We start from the raw sequence: 26,105 nt of genomic DNA, 5'->3' as shown, positions 1-26,105 counted from the left end.
ATAAAGCTGAAAAATGCCAGGGGAAGGCACTTCTGCAGGGCAGAAAAATGCAGAGCAAAATAATTAATGTTATATTCTGCATAAACGTTTTACTGAAAAGGATATACTCTGATGGAAGCCCTCAGTAGCTGTGATTTTATTTATTTTGTAATTCAAATACGTGTAACTAGTTACAAGAAGGAAAGAAATTCCAGGATGACGAACCTGATTCAGTCCGCTCAGATCTGTGTGGCGATCAAACCGGATTTGCGGATCTCCAGAGGTGTAAATGACCGCTGCAGGAGGGCGGTTTGTAAATTTTGTCCAGGTGTCAACAGTAGAGGGGAGGAGGAGGAGGAGGAGGGAGGGGAGGAAGGGTTGCTTTGATCCGGCCTGCTGAGCCGTGGACTGCAGGATCTGAGTGTCTGCAGAGGAAGACACCAGAGCAGCTATTGTTTCAGTGGTCGGGCTCAGACAGACATTTGCATCGGGAAGGTGAATGTCACGACTTCAGGGTGGAGAAGGACAACTTGCTTGCATGTCTTTAAACACTAGATCCATTATTTGTAATTCAAAAATGTGTTTGTAGCAGCTATTAAAGGTTTATTTTCCATTCACGTGATGTCGATCTGCTGCAAACAGGAAAACAGTCTCCAAGGTTGTCTACAGTCATTAATTGGTCATCGGCCTATTAACCGCAAACCAAAGTCCGTTCAGTATTTGTCCAATTTAACCTAACACACGCGCTACAACGCCAATAACAGCCTGAATGCATGAAGAAACAAACATTTCACAACACACTCAACAACACTGTGAATTCGGCAATATTTTATTTAGAGAAACGTTAACAAACATAACAGAGTGTTCGCAATTAAAAATGAGAAAAATAAAATGTGCATTGCTGTCAGTGTCTGTTCAAATTAACAGAAAGACAAATGACAAAATTCAGTTTCGTCCCAAATGACCGCACGTGAGCTTCAAAGTGAAGGAGAGCCCTCCACACAGTCACTTGACATCTGTCTGAGCTGCTTTATATCCGTGCAATAACCCTAAACTTCGACTTCTGAGGTGAGCACACAAAACGGTAATGAGCTTCAGACACTTCCACAGGATGCCCAGGAGGCTCCTCTCCATATTTATGAGGGGCAACATCAGACCAGTTCAAGTGTCATGTGGCACACTTTGAAAACTGGGGAAAACATCAATATTCTCCTCACTTTATATTCATCACCCACCATAAACAACTAGTATTTTACAGTCTGCAGTGATGTGTGTCCTAAATTGATTTCACATTTTTAAAACAGTATTTACAGTAAATATTATGAATCTTGGTCCTGCTTGTTTTTTTAAAGTTTGATTTTCCATAAATAACTTAAAAACAAATCTCTTTATACAGAAACAATTACTGTATGTAAAAATATATTTATATAGGCTTATATATATATTTATGCTCAGAGTCAGGGACTGATACAGACATTCACACAAGCATCAAAGTGCATTAAATATAGTTTCTTGAAGTGAGAGGCAAGTTTCACAGCTGATACTGAAACAAATGCTGAGTGGAAATATGCATAAAGAACAAAATCAGGTAACATGTGACACAGATGGCTAGAAAAAAAATGCACATTTCAAATGATAACTTCTCAGAAATTATGTAACATGATGGGTCGGTGAGTAAATACAGCTTTACAGTATGTGTTTCACCTGATTGTCTTTTTCTCAGTGCAAATGTTTTCACCACCTCCATCGTGCCTGTGGGTCAGTAACACATGTACTTTCCATTTAATAGTACTTAAACTTCCATTTCGCTACTTCTACTTAAAGGGAATCTACACCCATTTTCAAAATTCATGTCTGATTCTGATGGTCTAAGACAGTCCAAAAAATATCAGCAAACATGAACAAATCTAAAAACTAGAGTGCTTAAACTCAAATTTGTGATGTTAAAGTCCGGAGCCGCTCCATATGTGGGTACATTTTCTGTTTCAGAGCTGAGAACATGACAGTAGATTAAAATTAATTTGGGAATAAACAAAAAAGCAAGCATTCTGTGGGTCGACAAAATCAGGCTCTCATTCATTAGCCCACGACTGGGCTGCAACAAAACCCTTCATTAAGCCGACTTTGCTTTTTTACACAACACCAAACAACACAGGCACGATGCCGCCACTGTGTGTTTCTTTAGATGGCATGCCAGTGTTGCATAAGCAAAGCAGGCATGCGACGTGTAAGACACCAGCGTTGGCTTCTAGTGTGTCATATAACATATGCGTCAGGCAGCATTTATAAACAATAACAATCATTTACTAACACTGTTTTTTAGGGGTTGATCTCCTCCTCAGATTATAGGGTAAGGAGCTCCCAGGCTGCACTGTCTTCCCAAATTGCGGATATTTTTGGATGCTGATTTTTCTTCGAGTTAGCTGCTAACTGTGGCTAGCCACTTTTTAAATCTCCCAGCGGTGGGGCGCACACAAACACGTTGTCAGAATGTCAACAAGTAATCTGTCCCTCCATTCCATCATTGTGCCTTTTAAACAGGATGGCGGGGCAGAGGGAGAGTGCGACATTCCCGCCTTCAACAGCCAGTAACCCTTTTTACACAGAGATCGCGCTATAGGGCTGCTACAAAGTCCCTTCTTTATGCCTCCTTTGCATTTTTACACAGAAACACATGACGGCGGCATTGTACAGCTGCAGTGTGTGATAACAGACTGTATGCTGACATCGCAGAATCAAAAGAGGTGTGACGGGTGTGACATGTTACACCACAGCGTCAGCCTCTAGTGTGACATAAAACATGGGCGACGGCAGCGCTTTATAGACAAAAATAACAATGGCTTTACATGTCAATAACAATCATTAACCGTCCCTGTTGTATGGTGGCCGATCTAGTCCTCTGCTCAGAGGGTAAGAAATGCCAAAATCTCACTGTTTTCCCAATTTGCGGACATTTACCTCAGCTGTTCTGCTTCTCTGAGTTAGCCGCTAACTGCTAACCGCTGCTTTTTAAATCTCCCAGTGGTGGGTTGCATGCATAACACATCGTTGAAACGTCACACCCGTCTTGCTGACTGTCCTGTTTATACAGACACAGTTTCAAATGATCGTACCTAATATACTGTGCTGCAGGGCAGCATAACGGTGCAACACTTCTGCCCTGAACAGGCAGTGTAAAAGGGAGTGCTGTTTATGGAGCAGATCCAGACTTTATGCTTGATCACATAACAAGTTTGAGACCTATTTGGCTTTGAGAGAGAGCAGCTCATGTTCATAAAAATTGATTGAACTTTCTTGGCCATGAAAATAATATATTAGATTCTTAATTTTGGTGGTCTTTCTCTTAAAGTCAGGAATTAGAGTATGTTTTCCAGGGAGGATGAAGGTGGTAAAAAAGTCTCAGCCGTTGCCGGTGAGTCCGTGCCTGCTCACTGTTGCTCACTTTTATTTCCTCACAGTGACTAAACGCAACATCAGCCAAGTAATCTCGACACAAAGAGCAGACGTACAGTTCAGAGTCTCGCTCGTGTTTTTCCTCTTCTACCAGTGCAGCTCAGAAAGTGCACTTGTGCGTTCGTTTGGTGCCTGATGGCATGATAGACAGGAGTGACTGACTGAACACCACCTGTTCTCACCACATGCTGACGTAGCATGGTGTTGCAACGGAGGAAATTATGTCACAAAATGCTGAATTCATTTTTGTACCGCCGCAGTTAGAACACCACAGAGCCACTTCCTGCCGTTGCTGGCGTATGTTTGACCTCTACTGTGCTGCCTAAAGTATGAGCACATGCTGTGTTTCACTCACTGGGCTCGCCATCTCCTCATCAGTGCATTCACTGCACTGTGTTAAAATGCTACACAGAAACGAATGGATGAACATACGTAGTCAAAGGGTCCGCCACTCGTATATTCACATTCTGCAAACGTCTGTTTGAGTCAGTTTCTCTCTGTTATCTACAGAGACAGACGGAGACAGCACTGAAGAGTATTGAGTGAAGAGCAAAGGGTCCGTTAGGAGAGGACAACAGTGTCTGAGGGTTCCTCTCTGGGTCTCTGCTGGCAGCCGACCTCCCCCGTCTCTGTATGAGCGATGTCAAGGTTTGCTGCTGCTACCGCTGCCTCTGAGGCACCGGCACAGCAGGAGCACGCCTGGACAACACAGACAAAATGAAAAGGTGAGACAAAAGACCACATGGTCAAATTTTTTGCACCAGCTTGATATAACTTAAAGTGATGCTTCTATTAAACTGGTAAAAAAGAAACATTAAGCCTAGTTTCTCACATTAAATGGAAGGTAAAAACTTCATATTCTGAAATGAAATAATCTGAACTGTTTTTAAAAGTCATTCTACCTTGACGTCTATCGCCTTGGGCAGAACTCCCTTCTTAATCCAGGGATGGACCTCCACCAGCTCCTTCTTCTGCTCCTCCGAAAAGCGCGGCTGGTTCCTCTGCAGCAGCCTCAGCTTCTCACGGTCTTCTCTGAGGACTCTCTGGATGTCACTGCAGTTACAGCAAACACACAAACAGCCACATTCAATACTCTACCCCATAGTCGTGTCTGATAAGCTTCTATCAGGGTTGGGTTTGGATGTTATATTCTTACTGTTGGAGAATCATAAAACAGTGAGAACACAACAACTGGATTTTTGTAATTATTATCTTGAGCTACTAAAGTGTTTGTGACACTCAAACATTTCATAACCAACAAAGTTCACAGTCTAATTCACTGTCAGGCACCTCCTACCTACTGACTCTGTGTTAAAGTAAGGGTGCCACCTCGTGGTCAAAAACGGTCCCTGCATAAATCGTGTGTAGAGTTCCTGACTCTGTTTTTCTACTCATGAGCTGTCCCCAACAAATGAGGCAGCTGACATGAAACACATTCTGAACAAAAGTCACTCACACAGGTCAGAAACAGTGTGTATGAACTGGTGTAATGACTTCATGCGCTTTTCTTTTCACTGCTGACTCTCTTTACAACCATCTGAAAGCAGCAAGTATCTGTTCCATCTGCAGTCTCTAACTGGAGTGATGCTGTGCGTTGTCGAGCCACAATTACACAACAGATCTGCCGGTTACATTTTGTGCAATCAGCATCAGACTGCTGTAAAATAACCACAGATCACTCCGTGCTTATGTGCCTTTTGAGTAATTATTATACACGATTTTTCTGCACATCAGCAAGTGTGTTGGAGACCGACACACTGAAGACTGTTCACACAGCTCAGAAAAAATGTCAGTCACTTCAAACTTCTTGTTTGACTGGCAGAAATGTTGCCCAAAGCTCCATATTTTTAATTATAGTAAAGGTAGATGTGTGGCTGTGATGAGCAACAGGATGTGATAGAGATTGTTTGGATTCAAAACGTCCCAGACAACACTACAGGACTCTAAACTGTCAAGTCTGTCATGACGTAGAGAGATCTGTGAATGAAGGAGGTGACAGTAATGAATGTGATCAGCAATGATGGGACGGCTGTGGCTCAGAGGTAGAAGGTGTCATCTTCTCAGAAGATTGGTGGTTCGATCCTAGCTTCTCAGTCCACATGTCAAAGTATCCTTGGGCAAGATACGGGGACGTGAGTGTGTGTGAATGGTTACTGAGTAGCAGGTGGCACCATGTATGGTAGCCTCAGCCACCGGTGTGTGAATATGTGTGTGAATGTGACATGTGGTGTTGCAGCACTTTGAGTTCAGACGACTCAAAAAGTTCCTTATAAGTGCAGACCATTTACCATGACAGCCCCAGCCTCTAATGCACCCACCTATAGTAATGCGTTCTCTCTGATCCCACCCCATGTCTAAGTGTGCCATAGTACACCAAGAGAGCCTGGCCACAAAATTACCTGAAGTGCGTTCGGCACAATCCAGATTGCAATCTGGTTCACGATAAAAGCCTGTAGTATCCTCTTGTGTGCACAAGAGGATACTGCATTACCACGTTATTACCATAGCACCTGAAAGTGGGGAGACAAAAAGTCTAGTCTTCCATATTCCACTGCAAGTGTTGTGAACAATACTGTTTATGAAGATATAACTGTGCCAAAACATCGTCCACAGGTGAGCTATCATGACACCTTTCTGAGGTTTTCGGCCTCTTGGCTGCACATGCATCCTCCACTATCTCTACACAGGAAACTATTAATTAGGAACAGAGGGGAGTTCGTCTGGACGCATGCTTACCCTTATCCTTCCATAACAAACAGAGGGTTGACACACTATCAAACAGTAGTTGTGACAGGGTCACTGTCCTACTCCTCACTAGCTACGGCCCTGTCCTCCTACTCACCGCAAGGGCAGCTGATAGGTCATCATGACCTTGTCATCTGTGTCGGCAGTGAGCAGCCACAGCGGGTCCTGTCGTACGTACTTGATGAGGTGTTCGCTCTGCTCCATCTCCATGGGCCTTCCCTCACTGCCGCTCAGGTGACCTTTGACCTTCTGGCTGTTCTGGGATGAGTCCACGCTGCCAAAGTATTTACTACTGTTGTTGCTTCCTGAGGACAACCAGAGAGCACAGTGTTATACTTTCAAATATTTTTTTTACTACAAATAGACAGTAACATCAAAAATCATGTGCCAGTAGTTGCTGGTAAACTTTTTCACACATTGCTACAGCTCACGGAAACGCTAATACACTGAAGACACTGTATGTAACAAATGGGCTGTGTATTAATAAACCTGTGACTATAAACATTAGCTAAACCAACAGAGAGACTTCTGTTCACTTTGGTGTTTTCTATTTTCCATTCCAGTTAAATTAAAATTTTCCTGCTCATTTATCACTGAGAATATGTGAAATTGACCTCATCTCATCATATCCATAAGACTGTAACCTAAGTCCAGACCTGTTCCACTGCCAGAGGTCCCACTGGCTGACGTCCTGCTCTTAGATGTCCCGCTGTTGGACGTCCCACTGTTAGATGTCCCGCTGGCTGACGTTCCACAGCCATTGGACCCTGAAACCATGGACCCAGACGTGGCTGAGCCGGAGTCCTCATGGAGAATAATGTCGAGCATGTCGCTGGACGAAGAGTTGGCGTCACTGTTGTTCCCGTCGCCTCGTGAACTTGCCTTCAAAAACAAAAATATTAACGCTTACTATAACAGAGGAGCTTGACTTCAGAGCTCTGGTCAGCTGACTGTAGCATCTCCTGCATCTTTATAACACACACAGGTGCAGTATCATTGGCTGTGTTGCATCCCGCTTCTGCGTTTTTAGACTCAACTGGGAGTATATCTCTGCAGCGAGCATGGAAAATTGTCCATCTCACCAATCATTTCGTTCACAAATACATGTGATAACCAGAGCTAAACAAAAAAGCTGTGCATAGTTAGAAACACGACAGTGATTCTGATCCTCCTGCAGCTGATTTAAAGTAGGGCAAATCATTAAAGGTCCAGTGTGTGGGACTGAGGGGGATACACTGGCAGTAATGGAATATAATATACTAAGCATGTTTTATTTACTGTATCACAGAGACCGTTAATAAACCAACATAGATGGCTCATTTTAGATTCATTTCCTCTATCTGTGTCACGTAGGTTTTGCCACTGCCCCGCCCCTTTGGGAGACTTGCTGCAGCCCTGAGTCCATTCATTCAAATGGGAAAAGTGAACGTGAGCACAGATTATGATCGTTTCCTTCATCCTATAGTCACTGAAGTAAATACAGGACACATTTTTCACAAGCCCCAACCCTTCTTAACGTTCGGAAACTGAAATAGCATTTTTTCAGAGAGACAAATCCTGTCTCTGTTTTAGCGACATACACTTGTTGAGCAGATAAAAACGAGCAACAAAATAAGGAGCAAACATGTGGGGGAGAGATGATCATGCCCACCTCAAAATAAGCATCATTGCGTTTTCATTACCTGAACAGTTAATGAATGAACAGTTTAAATCCACATAGGGAATGTTCCTTGTCTACGCAGATCGTCATGTTGGACAATCCAAACACTGGCTCTTCATAGGGCTATTCTCGTTTTTGTGTCTGCCACCATAGTTAGTAGCCACTCTGTGACCAGAGTTGGAAAAACACAGATTTTTTTTATGTGAAACTGCTTTATTCAGTGTTTTTACTGGTTTGAATGAACAGGTCTGTTTGTTTTGGAGAGGAGGTGATCTCTGCGGATAATTCAGCCACTGTTAAAAACCTCCTGAACATGAGGATCTTAGTTATCAGAGACAAAAGGTGCGCAGACATTAGCATCCATCTGCAATGTGCAGAACAGTGTCGGAGAAACACTGATTTTTATTGTGAAACTGCTTTAGTCACTGGTTTAAATCAACAGGTCCGTTTGTTTCAGAGATGAAGAGACCTCTGTGGATAATTCAAAACCTCCTGAACAAAGAACACTGAAGCAATTATAACTGGGAGAAGTTTCAGCTGGTTGCAATCTGCAATCCTCACCACTAGATGCCACCAATCCCCCTGTATCTTACACACTGAACCTTTAAATAAGAGCATGTACATTAAATGTAGGAGTTTGAAAAAACATTGTGTTGCTGGTCACATCTCAGTGTAATACAATACAGAGGAAAATATCATTTCCACTGTTTTCTTTTGATGCTAAAACTGGTTTCCACTGCTGATGTTAACTGTATGTTTCAAGCCTTGGTTTGGTTCTTGCATGCAAAATCAAAGAGTGTACATACTGCACATACACACGGTACAACTGTGTGCAATAATACGGTTTTACTTAAAATGTTTTTAAGTTACGTACGTTTCTTTTTAAAGTTCTCAGTCTCATGCTTATGTTAAAATCAATGTCATCAATACTTTACTGGATAGACAAAAACATTGAAAGATTTAAAAAATGCTTACAGTTATAATTGACATATGGAATCAAGGAGGAATGGGATTGGAGTAGGGTGGAGATTTGCTGATGGTTTGCCTACCTCTTTGCTGCAAGCCCTCAGCCTAGAGCCCACTTTATCCCAAGAAAAACGCTCACAGACACAGGGCGAGCCCTCGCAATACAAGGGTCCAGGTGGACCAAGCAGACTGAGAGATGGCTAAAGGGTGTAAGGGATAATAACATCATGTATTAACACCCTGGGCCACATTTCATCGGAGGAGTCTAGACTGACTTGACACATGGCATAGCAATACAATGGCAAAAGAAGGTGCACTTTAGTACTATGAATAATGTGGAGGATCACTGTGATGATGGCATTAAGGCTGAGAGACATAATAATGACTGTCTCTGGGGAACATGCCACAGCCTACTAACGGGAGTTCAAACAACCCACAGTGATACATGTCAGCGAGGCATCGACATTTTAAAAATGTTAAGTGCATCAGTCACGGGCATTGGGAGACTTGTGGAGGTAAAAGAAAGAAAAAGAAAAGGGAAGAGGAAAGCAAAGAGGCTGGTTTCCTTGTTCACCTGCTTCAGCTCTCTCTCCTTGGCCTGGCCGCCACACGCTCCTTTCTCCCTTTCAGCCGTATTATTCCCTTGTCCTCCAGAGGTGCTGTCCTGCCGGTCCACGGACAGCTCCAGCTCCAGCAGGTTGAGAGGCGAGCTGCAGCGAGACTGGAACAGGGGCGGGGACTCGTGCCCTCCAGCTCCTCCAGACTGCGGCGTAGATGAGCGAGACTGGCCCTCCGCCACGGGGGCCTTTGGGTTTTCCGAGGATGAGGGGAAGTAGAGCGACGGGGTCAGGTAGCCTGCTTGAAGAGCAAAGTGGTTCTGGGAGTTGAACTGGTTCTGAACACTGAAGGAAGGCTGTGCTGCGAAGGGGGCCTGGCCTGGAAAAGCAGCCTGACCAAAAGGCTGCATTTGGGCGGGGAAGCCACCAGTCATAGTGTGGTACACTGGCTGTGTCGGTGCCAGTCCGGGGGCCACTGGAGAGTAGGGCATGGGCAGCATTACAGCCAAAACAGGGGTGTAGGGAGCAGGGTGGATGGGTGGGGGACAGGGAGGGGCCTGGGTGCCCTGATTGTCCCCAAAGCCCTGTAGAGTGGTGCCTGTGTGGGTAGCTATGGAACTGGCTCCAGGGTAAACCTGGAGGGGGTAGCCTGGCACCACGGAGGGGTAGGCCATGGGAAAAGTTGACTGTGAAGTTTCAGAGCGAGACCAAGAGGTCGGGTTAAGTCCGTGGTTTAGGAGAGGAGGCCGCAGATGTTGCCGTCTGTGATGGGACGCTGTGCTGTCTGAGGACTCCATCTGCTTCGCTCGCTTTGACTTGGTCTTCCTGTTCCGTGTGCCCCGCCGCGTGGTGGGCTCTGCACTTGGTCCAGCCTGCTTGGAGGCTCGAGCAGCAGGTACGGCTAGTGATCGATAGAAGAGATGATGAAAAAGAATAATTTGTTGACTAATTTGTAAGTATGACAGAAGTGATTATTATTATGGAAAACTATACAATTTGCTAGTAAGAAACAAATGTAAGCTGTAATAAACTGGCATTATCTTTTATAGGCTTTTAATATGTTGTGTCAGTGTGGTGGCTGGAGGTACCATCACTGGCGACCTGTCCTCTCTGACGCTCCAGGTACTGAGAACAGTTTTCTTTGAGTGCGTTGAGTCCTCGATGCTTCCTGAAGTGATACAGAAAGGTCTGCTCCTCCTTCTGTGTATGGGCCGCCAAAACCTGCTTGGTCAACCCCAGTTTCCTATAGGACTCCCTCTCCTGACTGGGAGGGGAAACAACAGAAAGAGGAACCCCAGGGTTCTGGATGGACTCTACCGTCTCTCCTGATCCTTGGACATCCTCTATGATTTCTGTATGCCAAAGGGTGACAGTGGAAAAGGACTTTAACATATTCTACAGCAATGAAAGGTGGCGTTTTATGTGGTACAGCTGTTTAGCATTGGCAGTGACGATGACAAAAGCAATATATTGATCGAGCACTGTAGTAGCTTGAATTGGGACATTAGCACCTAAAAAATAAAAAATGAAAAAAGGTGGAACTGTCTTTCAGGGCTAGAGCCTTTTCAAGGAATACTTCACCCCAAAAATGACCATTTGAATGTCTTTTACTAACCCCATGTTATGCTGAATTCATGAACAAAAAAATGTTTTTCTCACATGCTGCAAAAAAAAAAAAGGAAACAAAAATGGAGAAAATTCTTGATAAATTAAAGTTATAGGGATGCACAATTCACAAAAGAAAACCTATATCAATACATCCAATTATCATACAACTCTCAGTCGTATGAGCAGTACTTCCGGAACAGACAGCTCTTTCAGACAGGGAACTTAACTAAAAATGAAACTTATCTATGCTCTCTACAAAGCCAAACATCACCTCGCTGAACACGGGAGCAGCTGGTCTATCACTGCCTCGATCTGGGCAGCGGTAGACCAGCTGCTCCTGTGTTCACCAGAGTAAAATTAGTTTCGTAAATGTTTGTAAAATTACTCTTTCATGATGAATTCAATGTAAAACAGAGTAATGTCTATACAAATGGTCATTTGAGGTTTGAAGCATTCCTTTAAGGACCACAGATATGACTCACTTACATACTTTCATGGTGTATGTAGATCATTTTGAGTCTGGCTCACTCGTTATTATTACAATTATTACTACAGTGCCTACTGGTTGTATTAGTAGTGTTTTATATTTGTACCAATTTGTACAGATTTGTTGGGTTATCCGTGTCCAAAATATTAGAAAGTGCAATGAGGTTCAACATTATGGATCAATTAATATTATGGAGCAATTACAAATATATATTCTAAGGTGGTGAATTAGCGTTTACATTTGCTGTATAATAAGAAAAGTTGGCTTTTTTGTGCGTTTGAGATAAAAGCTGCCAAGCATCCATCAATAGCACGCATACACACACACACACACACACACACACACACACACACACACACACACACAGAAAGACAGAGGAAGAAGCGCGCACACATATAGAGATAAAGTTGCGATGACACAGTGCTATGAAAAACCATTTCCCCCTTTCCTGATTTCCTTTGTGTTTGCCTATTTGTCACTGAATAATATCCGTCCTTCAAAAAGTAGCTGATGCTTGAAAATCTACAACTGCGTCTGAACATAATTAGCAGCAATGACTGCACTAACTGTAAATCATTTTTAAAGTTTGATGCCAGCAAAGTTTGATGCACGAAAGCATCAAACGTTGACAAGCAAAGTTCCCATTTGCTTGTCAACGTGGTGATAACGGATGACTTTGTTCCTTAAATAAATGAAATGATAAGCTAACACTACGTTAATTGTCCGACTGTACATTTTATCTGAAGATCGGATTTGTTTCTGTGATAAATATGCAACAACAGCGGAAATCAGGTTGAGAGCAAATACTCTTTCATGGCACTGTACCTGACTCTGGTTGAGGTTTCTTGTCCCCAACATGCACTATGGTGCTACTGTAGCTACACTGGCTGGTTATGGACACCACACTTTCTGGTTTGTTAGGTACAGGTAGGGGCAGTGAGGTGCCCACTACCGCTGTGGCTGCGTCAGTGGACTTTTTGTCTTGATGTTCCAAAGCTGAGTGACCAGACTGATCCTTCAACAAGGCTGGTTCTGCCAAAGAGAACAGAGAACAAGAGATACTGACAAGGAGCTGGCATTGAAGAGTCTGAGAGAGAAGTTTCAAGGAAAAGCCAGAGCTTTGTATAATGACGTGACAATAAGTGTCTGCTTTCCTGTCTTGGTAGGAACTAGGGCTGTGACGTACTGATTTTTTTCTCACCGTGTTGAAAAAGCAAGTTTTTACTGTGTTGGTAATAAGCACGTAGAAACAATAAAGGCACAAATACTGAAGCCCAGACATAACTAATAATAATCAAAGATTATCTTACACCCGGCGCAAAGCTGCAGCGCAACTGTCATTTCTAGTTTCAGACCAACGCAGTTGTCATTTTTATTGCCAGCGCCCACATAGTCAAAGTAGCAAACGTACTCGCGCTCATCTATGTGCCCATGAGTGTGTGATCAGGGGCATTGCTGGTGTATTGCCAGCTGCAGGCACACCTAGTTTTTCAAGGGAACAGGACACAACGCTTTGATTGGTTCACTTCATGTTACGTCCAAATCTTACCTCTGATTATTTAAGGGACTAAATACAACCCCTTGGCCTCTTTCACCTTACTCTGCGCCCAAATTATGAGATGTTTAACTACCAAAAGTGGAGTTGGACACACTCTAAATGCACTTTAGACCATTAGTTCCCAAATGGTGGGTTGTGGGTCCATTCTGAATGGACGGCCAGCAACTTACGAACATAACAACTTAGTAAAAAACACACTTTATATTGAAGTGCTGTGATTTTCTGGCACAAACCTTCTAACGTGAAGTGCTGCTTCCTGCTGTAGAGCGAGTGACTAACGGACAGGTACTTCACAGAGACAGCAAACTAGCTCGACAACTAGGCCAAGGTCGAGTATGACGTCGAATATATTGAACTGTGTGGGCCTTGAAACTAATGACGAAGGAGAAATATGAACCAGTTGGGGACCACGCACTACATATCGTTTAAATACGGCTCTAAATGGAAGTTATGAGCGACAGAAATGTTTTGGGGGTTTTTTTCTGAAGAAGCCCTTGGGTATGGAAGAAAGTCAATGAAGATAATCAAACAATGATTATTGTTTGTTATTATTCACACAACATATGCACCCCTGTAACTTACACCAGCCAAAAAAACAAACCAAAAAAAAAAACACTTCCCGTGATGATGGTAATGAGCTCAGCCCCGCGGTAGGTATCACATGGCCTCAGTACTGCAGTCATGTGGTTATCGTCACAGCCCTAGTAGGAACTGAGGAGGTGAAACATACCTTCAGACACCTGCATGCTGTTGGGTCCTCTCTGTTTGTCCTCATCTGAGTTAGAGGACGTGGTGTTGGAGGAAGACTGGCACTTCCTCTTCATGGTGATGGGAACATTACAACTCTCCAAGTACCTACAGATGACATAACAACACACCGTCAATTATTATCAACTAGCAGGCAACATCACAAAACGAGTGGTAAAAATTAGGTTTGCCTGAACCACCATAACAAAAATTTTGATTGAGTTCTGTGCCAAAACACTGACTGGAAATGTCCTCTCTCCTGGAAGGTGAATTTTGAGTCAAATATTTTCTGTGGGTGATCCGATGGAAACCTTGTTCTTGCATTTCAGTTAGACTGGCTCATGATTGTACAACGCTGGGTATAAACTGCATCAAAATCACATCTTCATCTCTGTACCTGACAACACTGTCCAAACAGCTGATCTGCTGGTAGGAGTAGACAGTCTGATCATTGAAGGCCGTCTCCTCCTGGTAAGAGGACCTAGTGTCCTCCATAGTGGCCGCAGTCTCGCTCCAGTTGAGGGGAGCTGCTGAGTCTTTGGGCCGCACCACTGCTGAGCTCTTCTTTGCAGATTCTACTGGAGAAAGGTCAGGAGTTAGGGGCCGGTATGGGGTCAGTATCATAACAAACAGTATTCGTGTCCCTCAGACACACGTTCTCAACTATTCACACACAAATATGGAGGTATATATCAGCGGGACTTACTGCCACTGCTTTTCCTGATGTCTGGTTTAGGTGTCTGCTGCTCCTGGCTCTTCTGAAGATGGATTCCTTTACAGATTTCCTGAAAGGTTCGCTGTGACACAGAGACACAAGACCCAAGAGTCATCTGATCTGAAATGTTTTCAGTAGAGCTGGCGATGTCATCAGTAACGAAAATAATTTAGAGTTGCAGCCCTGTCGTTCATATTTAAAAATGAATGTAAGCCAGCTGAATTTGGTCCAGTCTACTCTAAATTACTGAAAGGTTTTTGTAAAATGAATAAAATGTCACAAAATAGTGAAGCAGGAGCACATGCTGCTGGAACACACACACTGCACTGAGCTGTGAGTATTTGGGTTTTACTCACCGGTCTGGCTTTGCTGCTCACTTCCTGCTCCTCTTGTCTGATCTTGCTCCCGCTGCAGTAGTTAAGGCTCTCGCTGGAGGAGCTCATGCCGACAAGCTGGTCGTTTCTGCTCAGACTGCTGTAGCCACTGGACACACCGTTATGGACCGGCTGATTACAGATAGAGAGAGGGAATAAGGATAAAAAAAATAAAAAATAAAAAAGTTTTACAATTTACAGTGTGTTTTCTTTTCTTTTCTTTGAATTCCTCAGCTGTATATATCAGCATTTGCATCTCTTCTTTGATTTATTTAATCGCTACTAGCTTCTATGATTCTACCCCCCTCTTCTATAATTAATACTATGTGTCCTTCATTTCTATACGTCCTCTCACCTGTAGCAGGAGACGATGGATCTGCTCAGTAATCTCCTGAATGTCAGGCTCCATGGTCTTCATCTCACGGACAGTGGAGACCGGGGCCACGAAAACATCTTCATTGACAGGGCCCCTGGCAAACACAAAAAAAAACCGTATCCGCAGATCAAGATAAGTTAAAAAGCTTCTGGTTTATGAACGTGTGTGAAATTTTTCCAAGTGTGGCTTAGCGACATTCAGTGATACTCACATGCGCACTTTGTGTCTTCCGATGACAAAAGAGACCTTGCGGCTCCAGGGGTTGACGAAACTGGACCAGCTGGTGTCAAGAATGATGTATTCTCCATTTCGCGCACAGAACCGGATGGACGAGTGGTCGAAGGGTTGTCCTGCGAACTGAAGAACTGCAGAGAAAGCCAAAACAATACAGTCAGATTATGATGAGGACAGAGTTCCTGTGCAGACATGGGAAATTCTGACATTTATTTAATTCTGTGGACTCACTCTTTCTGTGAATGGCCAACATAATCGGTCGGTCATTGGGGTGCAGGTGGAGGAGGACTTGGGTGCCGATCAGATCCTGGGGGAGGTACCCGAGGAGAGGAACCGCCCTGAAACACACAAAACACATCCGCACCAATTCTATTATACTCTGGTCATTTTTATTTGTGCGCAAAAACTCAAGATTTTTGAGTAAAAACACCCAGCAGTGACTTACCTCTCATCCACATCCTGAAACACACAACTCGGAGTGTGTGTGGTGGTGAAGATGCGCTTGTCTGTTGGAATTCTGGGAGCTTTAAGAAAAAGAAATGACCTTAATTATTAATGCTATCTAAAAAAGAGTTGGGTCTAGTTTAGAGAGCTTTCAAAGTCATGAGCTGTCAGCAGGCGTAAAACATCAACAGTTTTTAATGCTAATTTTGCCACTGGAGGAAAACCTGCTTTTATTTACCTGTACAGAGGATCTAAGGATGTTGTAATGTAATTTGTGATTTTGGGATATTTAAACAAAACGGACTTGAATACATATTGTCTACTTCAGAATAACTAAAGGCCTCATTCACCACATGTTCTTAAGAAGAAAGATTCTGACATGCTGAACCAGTGTTTTCTTATTTGGGATTTATTCTTTGGTAACAACAGAATAAAGGCACACTCATGAGCACGCTTTCGCACATTTGAGTTCTTGGTTAATTGGTTATTACATTTAAATAAAAAGACTTAGACAGAAGATAGTATTTATCTTTTTTTTTTAAATGTATGCAAGTGCTCTTGTCGGTGTTATTCTGTCTTATATCTGTGTACGTTACATTGCTATATCTTTGTGTGTCATTTTTCTTAATTTGTACAGCACTTTGGTCAACTGAGGTTGTTTTTAAATATGCTATGTATATAAACTTGATTTTGATCTCACCATCATAACCAGAGTGAACTCTCTCAGCCAGCAGGAGGCAGCAGAACTGGTCCTCAGCATGCACCGTGTCCTGGACCTTCATCAGGTAGGGTGTCATGCGGAAGGGATAGTACTGCAGATCGCCCTCACACTCCTTACCGCCACTAGAAATTAGAAGGAAGAAAAGTTAAATAAAAATAAGGATTGTCTGTTTGATTGAGGTTCAAATTTTCAAAAATAATCCACAGGTTTGTGGGTTGTAGATTTCAGGTTATTGAACACAAGGGGTCAGTGTTTAGCTACGTCTCCGTCATATCTGAGCGTTAATGTGGGAGAGTAGGTTTAAGACCTCAGCCATGATGACATTTTTACATCCGGCGACTGCTGAGATCAGAATGAGAATTAGACATAAGGTTTGTCTATGAGGAATGGTTTGAAGTTGATGGAAAGTCCTTACAAGTTCAGTAAGGTGGTTGTGTGTGTGTGTGTGTGTGTGTGTGTGTGTGTTTGTGTCAGTCTGCCTATATGTATGACACCAGCCTGGAAAAAGCATCTGATTACAGTTCACAAGCATGTGATGTCACAAACTAATTGAAAAACATCTAGAGTGGAATGAAAGTATGAATAAACACTACAAACAGGTACGAGCAGCAGATGGCCCGACGCCGTGTTTGAACCGCTGCACACCCACCTGATACGACAGAAGAAGGACTTTTCCTGCATGCAGTCAGGCGGTGATGACTCTGAAACGGGAAAAGGAAATATTTAAATTCAGAAGCAACACGATCCAGCAAAATGCTAACCAGGGTCTCGGCTCCAGCAGGTGATCAGGCTTTGATTAATTCCATCAAAAAACATCACTGGGGAGCGCAGCACTACACTTAAATGAAATGAATTTAAACAGAGTTGAGGCTGAATTTAGTGCGCCAGCCAAAATACTTGGCATATGGGGGATGAATCACAAAAGATAAAGTTCAGGTCTGGGTCTGATGTGAATAAAGGGCTTCAGGTCACAGACCAATAAGTCTGTCTAGGTATTATCAGTTACACGGGACAGGATCTAATGAGCTCTCTGAGAGGCTGAGAAAATGAAATGAAAGCTTTTTATCATCTGAATTCAGACTATACCTTTGGCAGATCTACTTTTTGTTCTTCTGAGAACTAGCTGCACTAAAAATCATTCCCATTAAGTGCTGCGTTTTGCTTTGCTTTTTATTCTTGAGCACCTCTAACAGCTCAGTCTGTTCCAGCCAACTTGGTTGAAAAGGAACAAACATCAGTCATCAACTTGAATTTGAAGAGGTTTATGACTGCTGGAGAGAGACATGCTGTCGAGTTTTTTTGTGTGTCCCTTTAACGCACCGCAGAGCCTCACTAACTTGCTATCCAGGGATGCCACTCACATTCAATTATTTCTCCAAGACATTTCCTTCTGAATGCAAAGTCATCTGAAAAGTCTGAATGATCTTCCTGAACTACTACGATATATCTTGAGTATTACTGACAGCCGTGTAGCTGTTACATAAGTACCTGCTTGGGGTTTCACAGAATGGTCACTAGTTGACTATTAAAACACCAAATTGAAACTGTGCGTCATCTCACTATAAAGCAAGGAAGCTGTGTGTGTGAGTGTGTTAGTGTGTCGAATATCTTATGAAGCGTTTGAATTACTTCACATTAGCGGGTGTATTGCTGGGGACCAAAGGTTTTTCAGTATGGAATGTGATGCGATTTGGGCATGCAACAGGTTCAATATTAATAAACTCTGTATAAACAAGTGCTCTGTGCAGAGACAGGGGTGGGGCCACAGGGCTCTGTGGAGTTGAGCATGTTTTTATCTATGTAAGCGGGGTCCCTCTTTGCTCGCTACGGTAACATTAAATTCAACATCGGGTGAAGACAGAGAGACGGAAGATGTTATATTTTAGAGAACTCAAACGATTCAAGCATTCGATCAGCTTTTGTTTACGGACCCAAGCAAGTGCAGGGGTTTGCAGAGCAAGCACAGGTGGATAGCCTACAGGATAAGCATCACTCTGCCACAGCAGCTCCAAGTGTGTACATTTGCCGTACTAACTTATAACATTAATAATGTAACCGCCGGCAAAATACCTTCCCTAACTAGGCCCATGCTCTACTTTGTGACCACCGTGACTAATACCCCGATTTGGAAATAAAAACATCTGCTTAGTGTATTTCACTGTGTTTTTTTAATGCGAGTAGCTATGACAGATGTGATTTGGGGGGCCCAGACCAGCACGGGCAAGAGAGCAGTGCTCATTATGGCAGTCAAATGGTATCTCCAGTTCAGAGAAGCCTGCGGGGGGTTTAGTTCAGTCAGATTGCAGCTCATTTGTAAACAGCCTCTCAGATTTTCCCCGGGTCAAACCACAGACTGACTGGACTATTGGGCGAAATAAAAAACATATATCTCCTGCGTTTAACCGAATAGTGGACTACTAAAATGCAGTGGTTGTGAACGTCCTTGTACCTGCTCCGGTGCACATGCTCCAGGAAGGCAGGCGGTACGGCGTAGTGAAGCTGTAGAACACGCTAACATCCTGCGGCGTCAGGAACTCCACAAACTTGCTGTTCTTGAACACTTCTCTTTTGCAGTTGAGGATGGAGGCAGCCTGATCAGAAATGTAGACTATCCTTCCTGTGATGAGAGACACTGCTACTGCAAAGATGTCCTGTTGAGGAGACAGAAACAACAACGTTTGTACCTAACTGCTGAAACACAACTCAGTTAAAGTGTTTTTGTTTACACCAGTAAGAAGATTTAAATATTTCTATGAGTTTAAAGATAAAGCAATGGCTCACGTTGTTTTTGAGGGTGTATTCAGAAGTGATGCTGTCTATCTCCTCTATTGTATAAGAGGACACATCCAGGCCTGAAGGTTGACTGTCGTTGATCATCAGCAGCTGGTAGTACTCCTCATTGGCTGCAACACACAGGGATTTTAGTAAAGTCTGGTCACAACACAGTGCACACTACAGAAACTGATGTTTTTCTGTAAACAACAAGGATGAATGTGGGTAAGAAGTCCAACAAAAAGATGATGTATTCGTACTGAAGTCACAGACATTTTTTAATGATGAGAACGTCTCAGTAGTACGATGAAATGCGTCACATCATGTAACAACCAAACAAAAGATTGCACTGTTGAACCTCTAGCCGCCCATTTCCATCTGAAAACATTTAGGCAGTTTAAAATTTAGCCTTTAATGACCATTAACCACAGATCTGCCTACACAGTGCTCCCTCCTGTGCAATGTTATGTCTATATTTCTTTTATGGGTCTCATTTAGCTACTCTGCTTGCTGAATTCCACAGAAAATACATCACTGCGGTACAAATAACCACACTCGTGATAAATGTGAAGGGAGTTTTGAATCTGCAGAGAGCTCAAACAAAAAGCACTGAACAAAAACCACAGAGAAGACAGACAGAGAGAAGTGAATGCACTTTACCTTCCACTTGTTTGACACAGCGCAGCGCGTACTTCAGGGTGTTCAGTGTGGAGGGCTTGTTATTGTGCCTCTTCTCGGCAGGCAGGTGCAGCTTCAGCTCTTTCAGCGTTTTTAACACCTCCTTCTGGGTCTTGGCTTTGGCAGACTCCTGACTACTGCAAGTTGCACAATCACACGCACATGCACAGTGGCAAGTCAGATATTGCAGCAACAAAAATAACCCTAACCCTTGAAAACAGATTTCAAAATAGCTAATTATAAATAACTTGTGATATAAACCATATTTCAGGCCTTCTGTTAGCAGTATTGGTGCTAAACTATCCTGTTTTCAAATGGTATTAACATGCGTCTTGGCTGATCACAAGTGGATAATACAGGTGTGAGGGCACCACATGCATCCTCAATGTGTCTTGAGATTCGATTCTTCAGACCAGATTCAGAGGAGCTGAGCTGCATATGGCAACATACTTTCAGCAGTGTGTATGTAAATGTGTCCTGGGCCACACTGAAAAACATACATGGGGCAGCTCTCGTCCTGGTGAACGGTCAGTTCAATGTCTGCCTGGTTTGCACGAGCTAACCCAGCAGCAACAGCAGCTGTAACAGTCCAAACAAATTCATGCTGACGCCCAAACGGCTCGACTAACGTTAAACCTGCAAATAACTTTCTGAGGCCGGCTACACACCAGTGGGGCGACAAGGTGCTGGGTATGAATTCTGCACTGAGCGCTGCCAGTTGGGCGTTTCTTCTGAGCGCTGAGAGTTGAAAAATGTTCATCTTTGGGGAAAATGCCAGGCTCGTCACAATCTAATGCTTAGTGTGAGCAGACAGACTTGTGAATGCGTCACCCATGTTAATACCAGGTGTAAGCAGGTTCTCATAAGAATGAGATCATTGTCCTGTGAAATGAAAAGGAGTGTCCTCAGTGTTAGAGCTCTGGTCAGTGCACTAACCTGCAGCCGCTGGTTGAAGGGTTGTCCTGCTCTGAGCTCAGCAGACTGAAGGCATTTGAGCTGCTGGGAGGAGACGGGCTGTGAGAGTTGGAGCTGTGGAGAAAAGAAGGAAAACAAACAAATTAGAGCCAAAAAAAATCTTAAATCATCTCAAAGAGAGACACAGAGATAAAATGACTCTGATTCAGTCAGACTGATTTTAACTCCTCCCTCACTCAACTCAAGTTTAACAAAAACATATTTCAGTAATTAGGGCTGCCACGATTAGTTGACTAATCGACTATTAAAATAATCGGTGACTATTTTAGTAGTTGACTAATCGGTTTGAGTTATTTTTCATAGAAAAGTACTATAAAAGTACCCCAAAATACTCTTACTGCAGCTTCTTATGTTCAGATTTTGGCAGCTTTACACACTCTCCCGTGACAGTGAACTAAAACCCTTTGGTGTGAGTACGAAACAAGACATTAGATGACGTAATTTTGGGGTTTGGGCGAGACAGACCGACATTTTTCAACATTTTAACACATTTTTTGATGAAATGATTAGTCGACTAATCGAAGAAATAATCGACAGATTAGTCGACAATGAAAATAATCGTTAGTGGCAGCCCTATCAGTAATCAATCAGTAGACTGATCGAGTACAAAATTAAATGTTGGCATCATTTTTGGATAACTCTGAAGCACAAATGTCACATGTTTCATCCAGGCATTTCCTTCCCACCAAGCTGAGACACCACCTAAGGTGCTAAAGTTACCTAATAATAAAAGAAAAATGGGTACTCAATCTCAATATGTGGTTTTGTAAAAGTGAGCCCAAAAAAGACTGAGCCAATTTCTGCCTCTGTAGAAGTGAATGGGGAACAATGCAGACAAAGCTTCAGCTCTCATTTAGCAGCCGGGTTACAAAAGGAGGCACACTCCAAGTAGGAGGTCAGTCTCACCTTAGAGGCCTTTAATGTGTCTGCAGCTCAAAGGGCACACGGCAGGGAAGTGCCACTGTAGCACAATTTAGGGGCCTGAATACAACTAGGAGCAGGGGCACAGCTAGAAATTCTGTGCTCACTTAGAAAAGCTCTCTTTGTGCCCTGAAATAAAATCGCTGCTTGTCTCAGGCCACTTGTCTGACTCTTTGCTTCCTGAATCATGTGGGCCTTCAGTGTCACCGACAGGGAGTAATAAAAATATTAATTCCAACACGCAGAACAATGCAAAGTGAGTCTTGTTTTGGTTAAAGATCAAAGTTTCTGCTGCTTATTCTGAAGAAAACATTACATTCAATCAAGAATTTGTGGTGGACACAATAAAGACTCATGTACATGACATGAAGAGAGACAGAGTGTTTGTGTTTGTGTGTGTGTGTGTGTGTGCATTAACCTACAAGCTTACCTGTGCACTAATACACTAAAATCTTGAAAGCCCTCTGGGACACTGACTCACCACAACTCAGGTTACTATACATAACCTGCTTACCTGACTAAGAATAGAGAACACCTTTACAAATAGCCTCCCTGAGCAAAAGCAGGTCTTTAATGCTATCAAATATAGCCCTCAGTGCACAAGAATGCAACAGCTGGTTTTAGACTGGACAGACTGAGCATGTATTAGAGTGGGTCTTAGAAACAGTTTATCACAGTAGGCTAATTCACAGCGTGTTAGTAAGTCTGTGTGCCACCCTCTGCAGACATGTGTTACAACACAGGGTGCTCAGAGAGGCAGGGGAGGCTCTGTTTGTGCCAAAGGTGAAAACAAGGACAGGGCGTTTTTGTGAGAACACATTTATCATTATTATAGTCAAAACCAGAGCTTTTTCCAAATTCATACTGCAAAGGCTGAGCAGATTTTCTGTCCATCCTGGAAGAGGGATCCCTCCTCAGTTGCTCTTCCTGAGGTTTCTACCATTTTTTTTCCCCATTAAAGGTTTTTTAGGGAGTTTTTCCTTATCTGCTGTCAGGGTCCAAGGACAGAGCGTGTTGTATGCTGTAAAGCCCCCTGAGTCAAATTGTGATTTGTGATTTTGGGCTTTGTAAATAAAATGGAATTGAAAAGTGACAGAAATTATGTATGTATACAAAAGAAAATAAGTCTGATCATCAAAATGATACATTTAGTTTTTCCATGAAAATAAATCTCTCTATGCCGTGAAGTGGCTTCGATGTAACTCTATACCTTTGCCTTGTTTAGTATGCACGGATCTATGAATACACAGATTAGACCCACCACACAGATGCTCGCCTGCAGCTCGAGCCTCTCTGCTCAACCTCGATTCTGTTCATCAAACACACAAACCTCTGACTGTAAACTGTGATAAATAACATGAGCGTTCATCTTGACTAGGTTATCAAAATGCTCATAATGTGTTGCTAATCGTAGCTTAATCTTGTTTCTGATCGTCAGCTCTGACAAAGTGAAGTGAAAGTTAAACTTAGTTGACAAGATTGGTTCTCAGATTTGTGATGTAACAAAACACGGAAGTCTGAGTCGCTGAGGCATATGGACATGTGAACGAGGTTACAAACTTGATATTCACCGAAGGGGGTCTTTAAGACTTAACCAATATCATCTTTTCTGATTAAACATTGAGTGAACATCGTGAAGGACTGCAACATTGCACTTCAATTATAATAGCAATGTATTAATTTACACTCTGTCTGTAAGCGCTTTTTTTCTGATACGCACCATGCTGTAAACTCTGGCCAATCAGGCAGAGTCCTCGCTGTTTGGGAGGGTCCAACAATGAGGGTTGCCCAATGGCCTGGAGCCAGTAAAAAGTTATGCTGGGCCAATAAATAGCATCACCGCTTGTCCAACTGGGCCAGTGCTTGAAAAGCAAGCAACGATACTACTGCTCCACTCTCCGAGACTTCGCTCTGCCTATGTCTTGAGAAGCAAGAGAATGAAAGTGTCTTGGAGAAAAACATACAACGGGTTGAGAAATTAACTTGTATTATAAAAGTAGCGTAGCTCCTTTGGGGAATAGCTCAGTGCGTAGCGAGTGTGTGAGGAAGTGTGAGAGGTAGAGAGTTAAGCTGTTCAGTGGTGGTAAATGTACAGTTTAGGTTTTTCTTTGGGGGCAGCTGTGGCTTAGTCCACATGTCAGAGTATCCTTGGGCAAGATACTGAACCCCAAATTGCTCCCGATGGCTGTTTCATCAGTGTGTGTCTGTGCTTGATTGGTTACCGAGTAGCAGGTGGCAATATTAAACAACGTTATCACACATTTTCCTCGAGAAATATGTGTGCGTGTGTGTGTGTGTGTGTGTGTGTGTGTGTGTGTGTGTGTGTGTGTGTAGTTGACTGTATTACCTGACAAGCTTAACTAAAACTATTAACAGCTGTTTGAGATACTGACTCACCTGAGCTACAACTCAGGTTACTACGAATAAGCGGCTTACCTGCCTCAGAATAGAGAACGGCTCTCCAAATAGCTTCTCTGAGCACCAGCAGGTATCTAATTCTGTCAAATTTAGCCTTCAGTGCACAAGAATGCAACAGCTGGTTTTAGACTGGACAGTCTTAACTTGTATTAGTGTTCAGTAGGCTAATTGGCAGCGCCGTTGTTAGTCTGTGAGTCGTGGAAACATGCTCCAAAAAAGAGAGCTCCCAAAGAGGCAGAGGAGCTCCTGAGTTGCTTCTCTGCTCGAGTTGAAGTTCAGGGCAAGGTGGCTTTGTTTAACTAGAGACTGTCCACTGACACGCTGTGGGAAAATTTGACTTCTTACATCATCAGGTGTATGTGTGGATATTGCATCACATGTAAGAGACATGAGTAGGGTTGCAACAGGTGAGATTTTCATGTTGCAATAACTGTCTCAGAAAACATTGCAGTTTCATGGTATTAAAGAATTTATTTTATTATCAGTCACAATGGACATGATGCTTCTCCATTTCTCATTTGACTATAAAATACACCTTCACACTGAGCTTGGCAAGCAGGTGTAATGTACTCAATTTGGTTAACTACACGTTCTGTATTGGAAGTCGTTGCCACAGAGTGCAGCTTAGGTTTGTGTGTATGTGCCCCCTGTATTAGCCTCCAAGCTTATCAGTGCACCAATACACTAAAATGAGCAGGTCTCAAGAGACACCGACTCACCTTTCAGACATATGTTGCTAAAAATAACCAGCTTAAATGATTCAGTATAGACACAATATTCACTAACAGCCTCTTTAAGTACAATCAGGGATCTATTTCGACCAGATACACTGAGTTATTATCGGTTTATAAAGGCACACCTGTACAGTGTTGTGTTCAGATTTTGCTGACTCTGTGTAGCTCTCTCAAGCTGTATGTGACCACTCTGAGGTCCAGGCTGTGACTTAGCCACTCCAGAAAAAAACAGTTTGATGTTATTCTTCTCATGTGACTGTCATGGCAATCAAACACTTGTCAAAAATGCAGGACTGTTTCTTTAAGAGCTACATTAGCCTGTGTTGTTTTAACACTCTCACACAAGCGCACAGCTGAGGGCTACAGATGGGTGAAGCAGGATCTTTGTGACGAGAGGAAATGGTACTTTTAGCAGATGCTATCTATGGCTTGGGTCCACCGAAGCCGCCAATGTCAACAAAACTCCACATGGTGGCCTAATAAAAAGAAATTAAACAGAATCAAATATACTCAGTATCTTAGTGTGAATTCGTAGCGATATAGAGCAAAATCTGGTGTTGAGGGAGTGGTTTACATAAAAAAAATTGGCACAAAAGGTTAGAAGTTCAATTCAAGGGTGAGTCAAGGAGGAAAGTAGAGAAAAAAAGGAAGGACAAGACCATGACCGTCTGACATCGCTGTACGATACAGGCAGGAAGAGGGAGTGGTGAAAAAAAAAAGGACTCAAAATGTTTGGTAGGCGAGACACAACTGAAAATGAGCGAAGGAGAACATGAAAACACGAACCCTGCTCGTCCCGCCCAGTCACAAACAGAGACAAACATTGCGTTGCCATAGCAATAACAAGGAGTTGGAGAGCATGACACAACCCATCTGGCACTGAGAGAAAGCCTGCCTCTCTGATGACATCAATCCAGTCTTCCGACTGGGTGCAAAAGTCAATGTATTTTTTCCACTGGTCAGCACCCGCTCTGTTCACCCGT

At 43.0% G+C, this 26,105-nt stretch overlaps 1 protein-coding gene across 4 annotated transcripts in view; it reads right to left on the bottom strand.

Moving 5' to 3' along the window:
* Positions 1-792: 792 nt before the first annotated feature.
* per2 (period circadian clock 2) overlaps positions 793-26,105 on the bottom strand; it is a 38,331-nt gene continuing 13,018 nt past the window's right edge. The window contains exons 3-24 of one of the 4 annotated variants that reach the window (XM_049597682.1): positions 21,011-21,103; positions 20,057-20,211; positions 19,406-19,527; positions 19,074-19,275; positions 17,274-17,325; positions 16,604-16,746; positions 15,905-15,983; positions 15,691-15,797; positions 15,437-15,590; positions 15,205-15,319; positions 14,832-14,981; positions 14,467-14,557; positions 14,158-14,338; positions 13,744-13,868; positions 12,281-12,487; positions 10,449-10,712; positions 9,378-10,261; positions 8,887-9,003; positions 6,834-7,059; positions 6,275-6,482; positions 4,335-4,485; positions 793-4,131 (exon numbers count right to left, since the gene is read on the bottom strand). In XM_049597682.1, the coding sequence (XP_049453639.1) occupies positions 3,994-4,131; positions 4,335-4,485; positions 6,275-6,482; positions 6,834-7,059; positions 8,887-9,003; positions 9,378-10,261; positions 10,449-10,712; positions 12,281-12,487; positions 13,744-13,868; positions 14,158-14,338; positions 14,467-14,557; positions 14,832-14,981; positions 15,205-15,319; positions 15,437-15,590; positions 15,691-15,797; positions 15,905-15,983; positions 16,604-16,746; positions 17,274-17,325; positions 19,074-19,275; positions 19,406-19,527; positions 20,057-20,211; positions 21,011-21,103 (3,964 nt within the window). In that variant the 3' untranslated portion in view covers positions 793-3,993. The remainder of the gene's footprint in view (positions 4,132-4,334; positions 4,486-6,274; positions 6,483-6,833; positions 7,060-8,886; positions 9,004-9,377; positions 10,262-10,448; positions 10,713-12,280; positions 12,488-13,743; positions 13,869-14,157; positions 14,339-14,466; positions 14,558-14,831; positions 14,982-15,204; positions 15,320-15,436; positions 15,591-15,690; positions 15,798-15,904; positions 15,984-16,603; positions 16,747-17,273; positions 17,326-19,073; positions 19,276-19,405; positions 19,528-20,056; positions 20,212-21,010; positions 21,104-26,105) is intronic. The other 3 variants (XM_049597685.1, XM_049597684.1, XM_049597686.1) reach the window with 3 other exon arrangements.

The sequence above is a fragment of the Epinephelus fuscoguttatus genome, linkage group LG15 (assembly GCF_011397635.1).
Source record: "Epinephelus fuscoguttatus linkage group LG15, E.fuscoguttatus.final_Chr_v1".
Lineage (NCBI taxonomy): Eukaryota > Metazoa > Chordata > Actinopteri > Perciformes > Serranidae > Epinephelus > Epinephelus fuscoguttatus.
The sequence above is the reverse complement of the archived record's forward strand: the minus strand, read 5'-3'. Positions and strand labels throughout refer to the sequence as shown.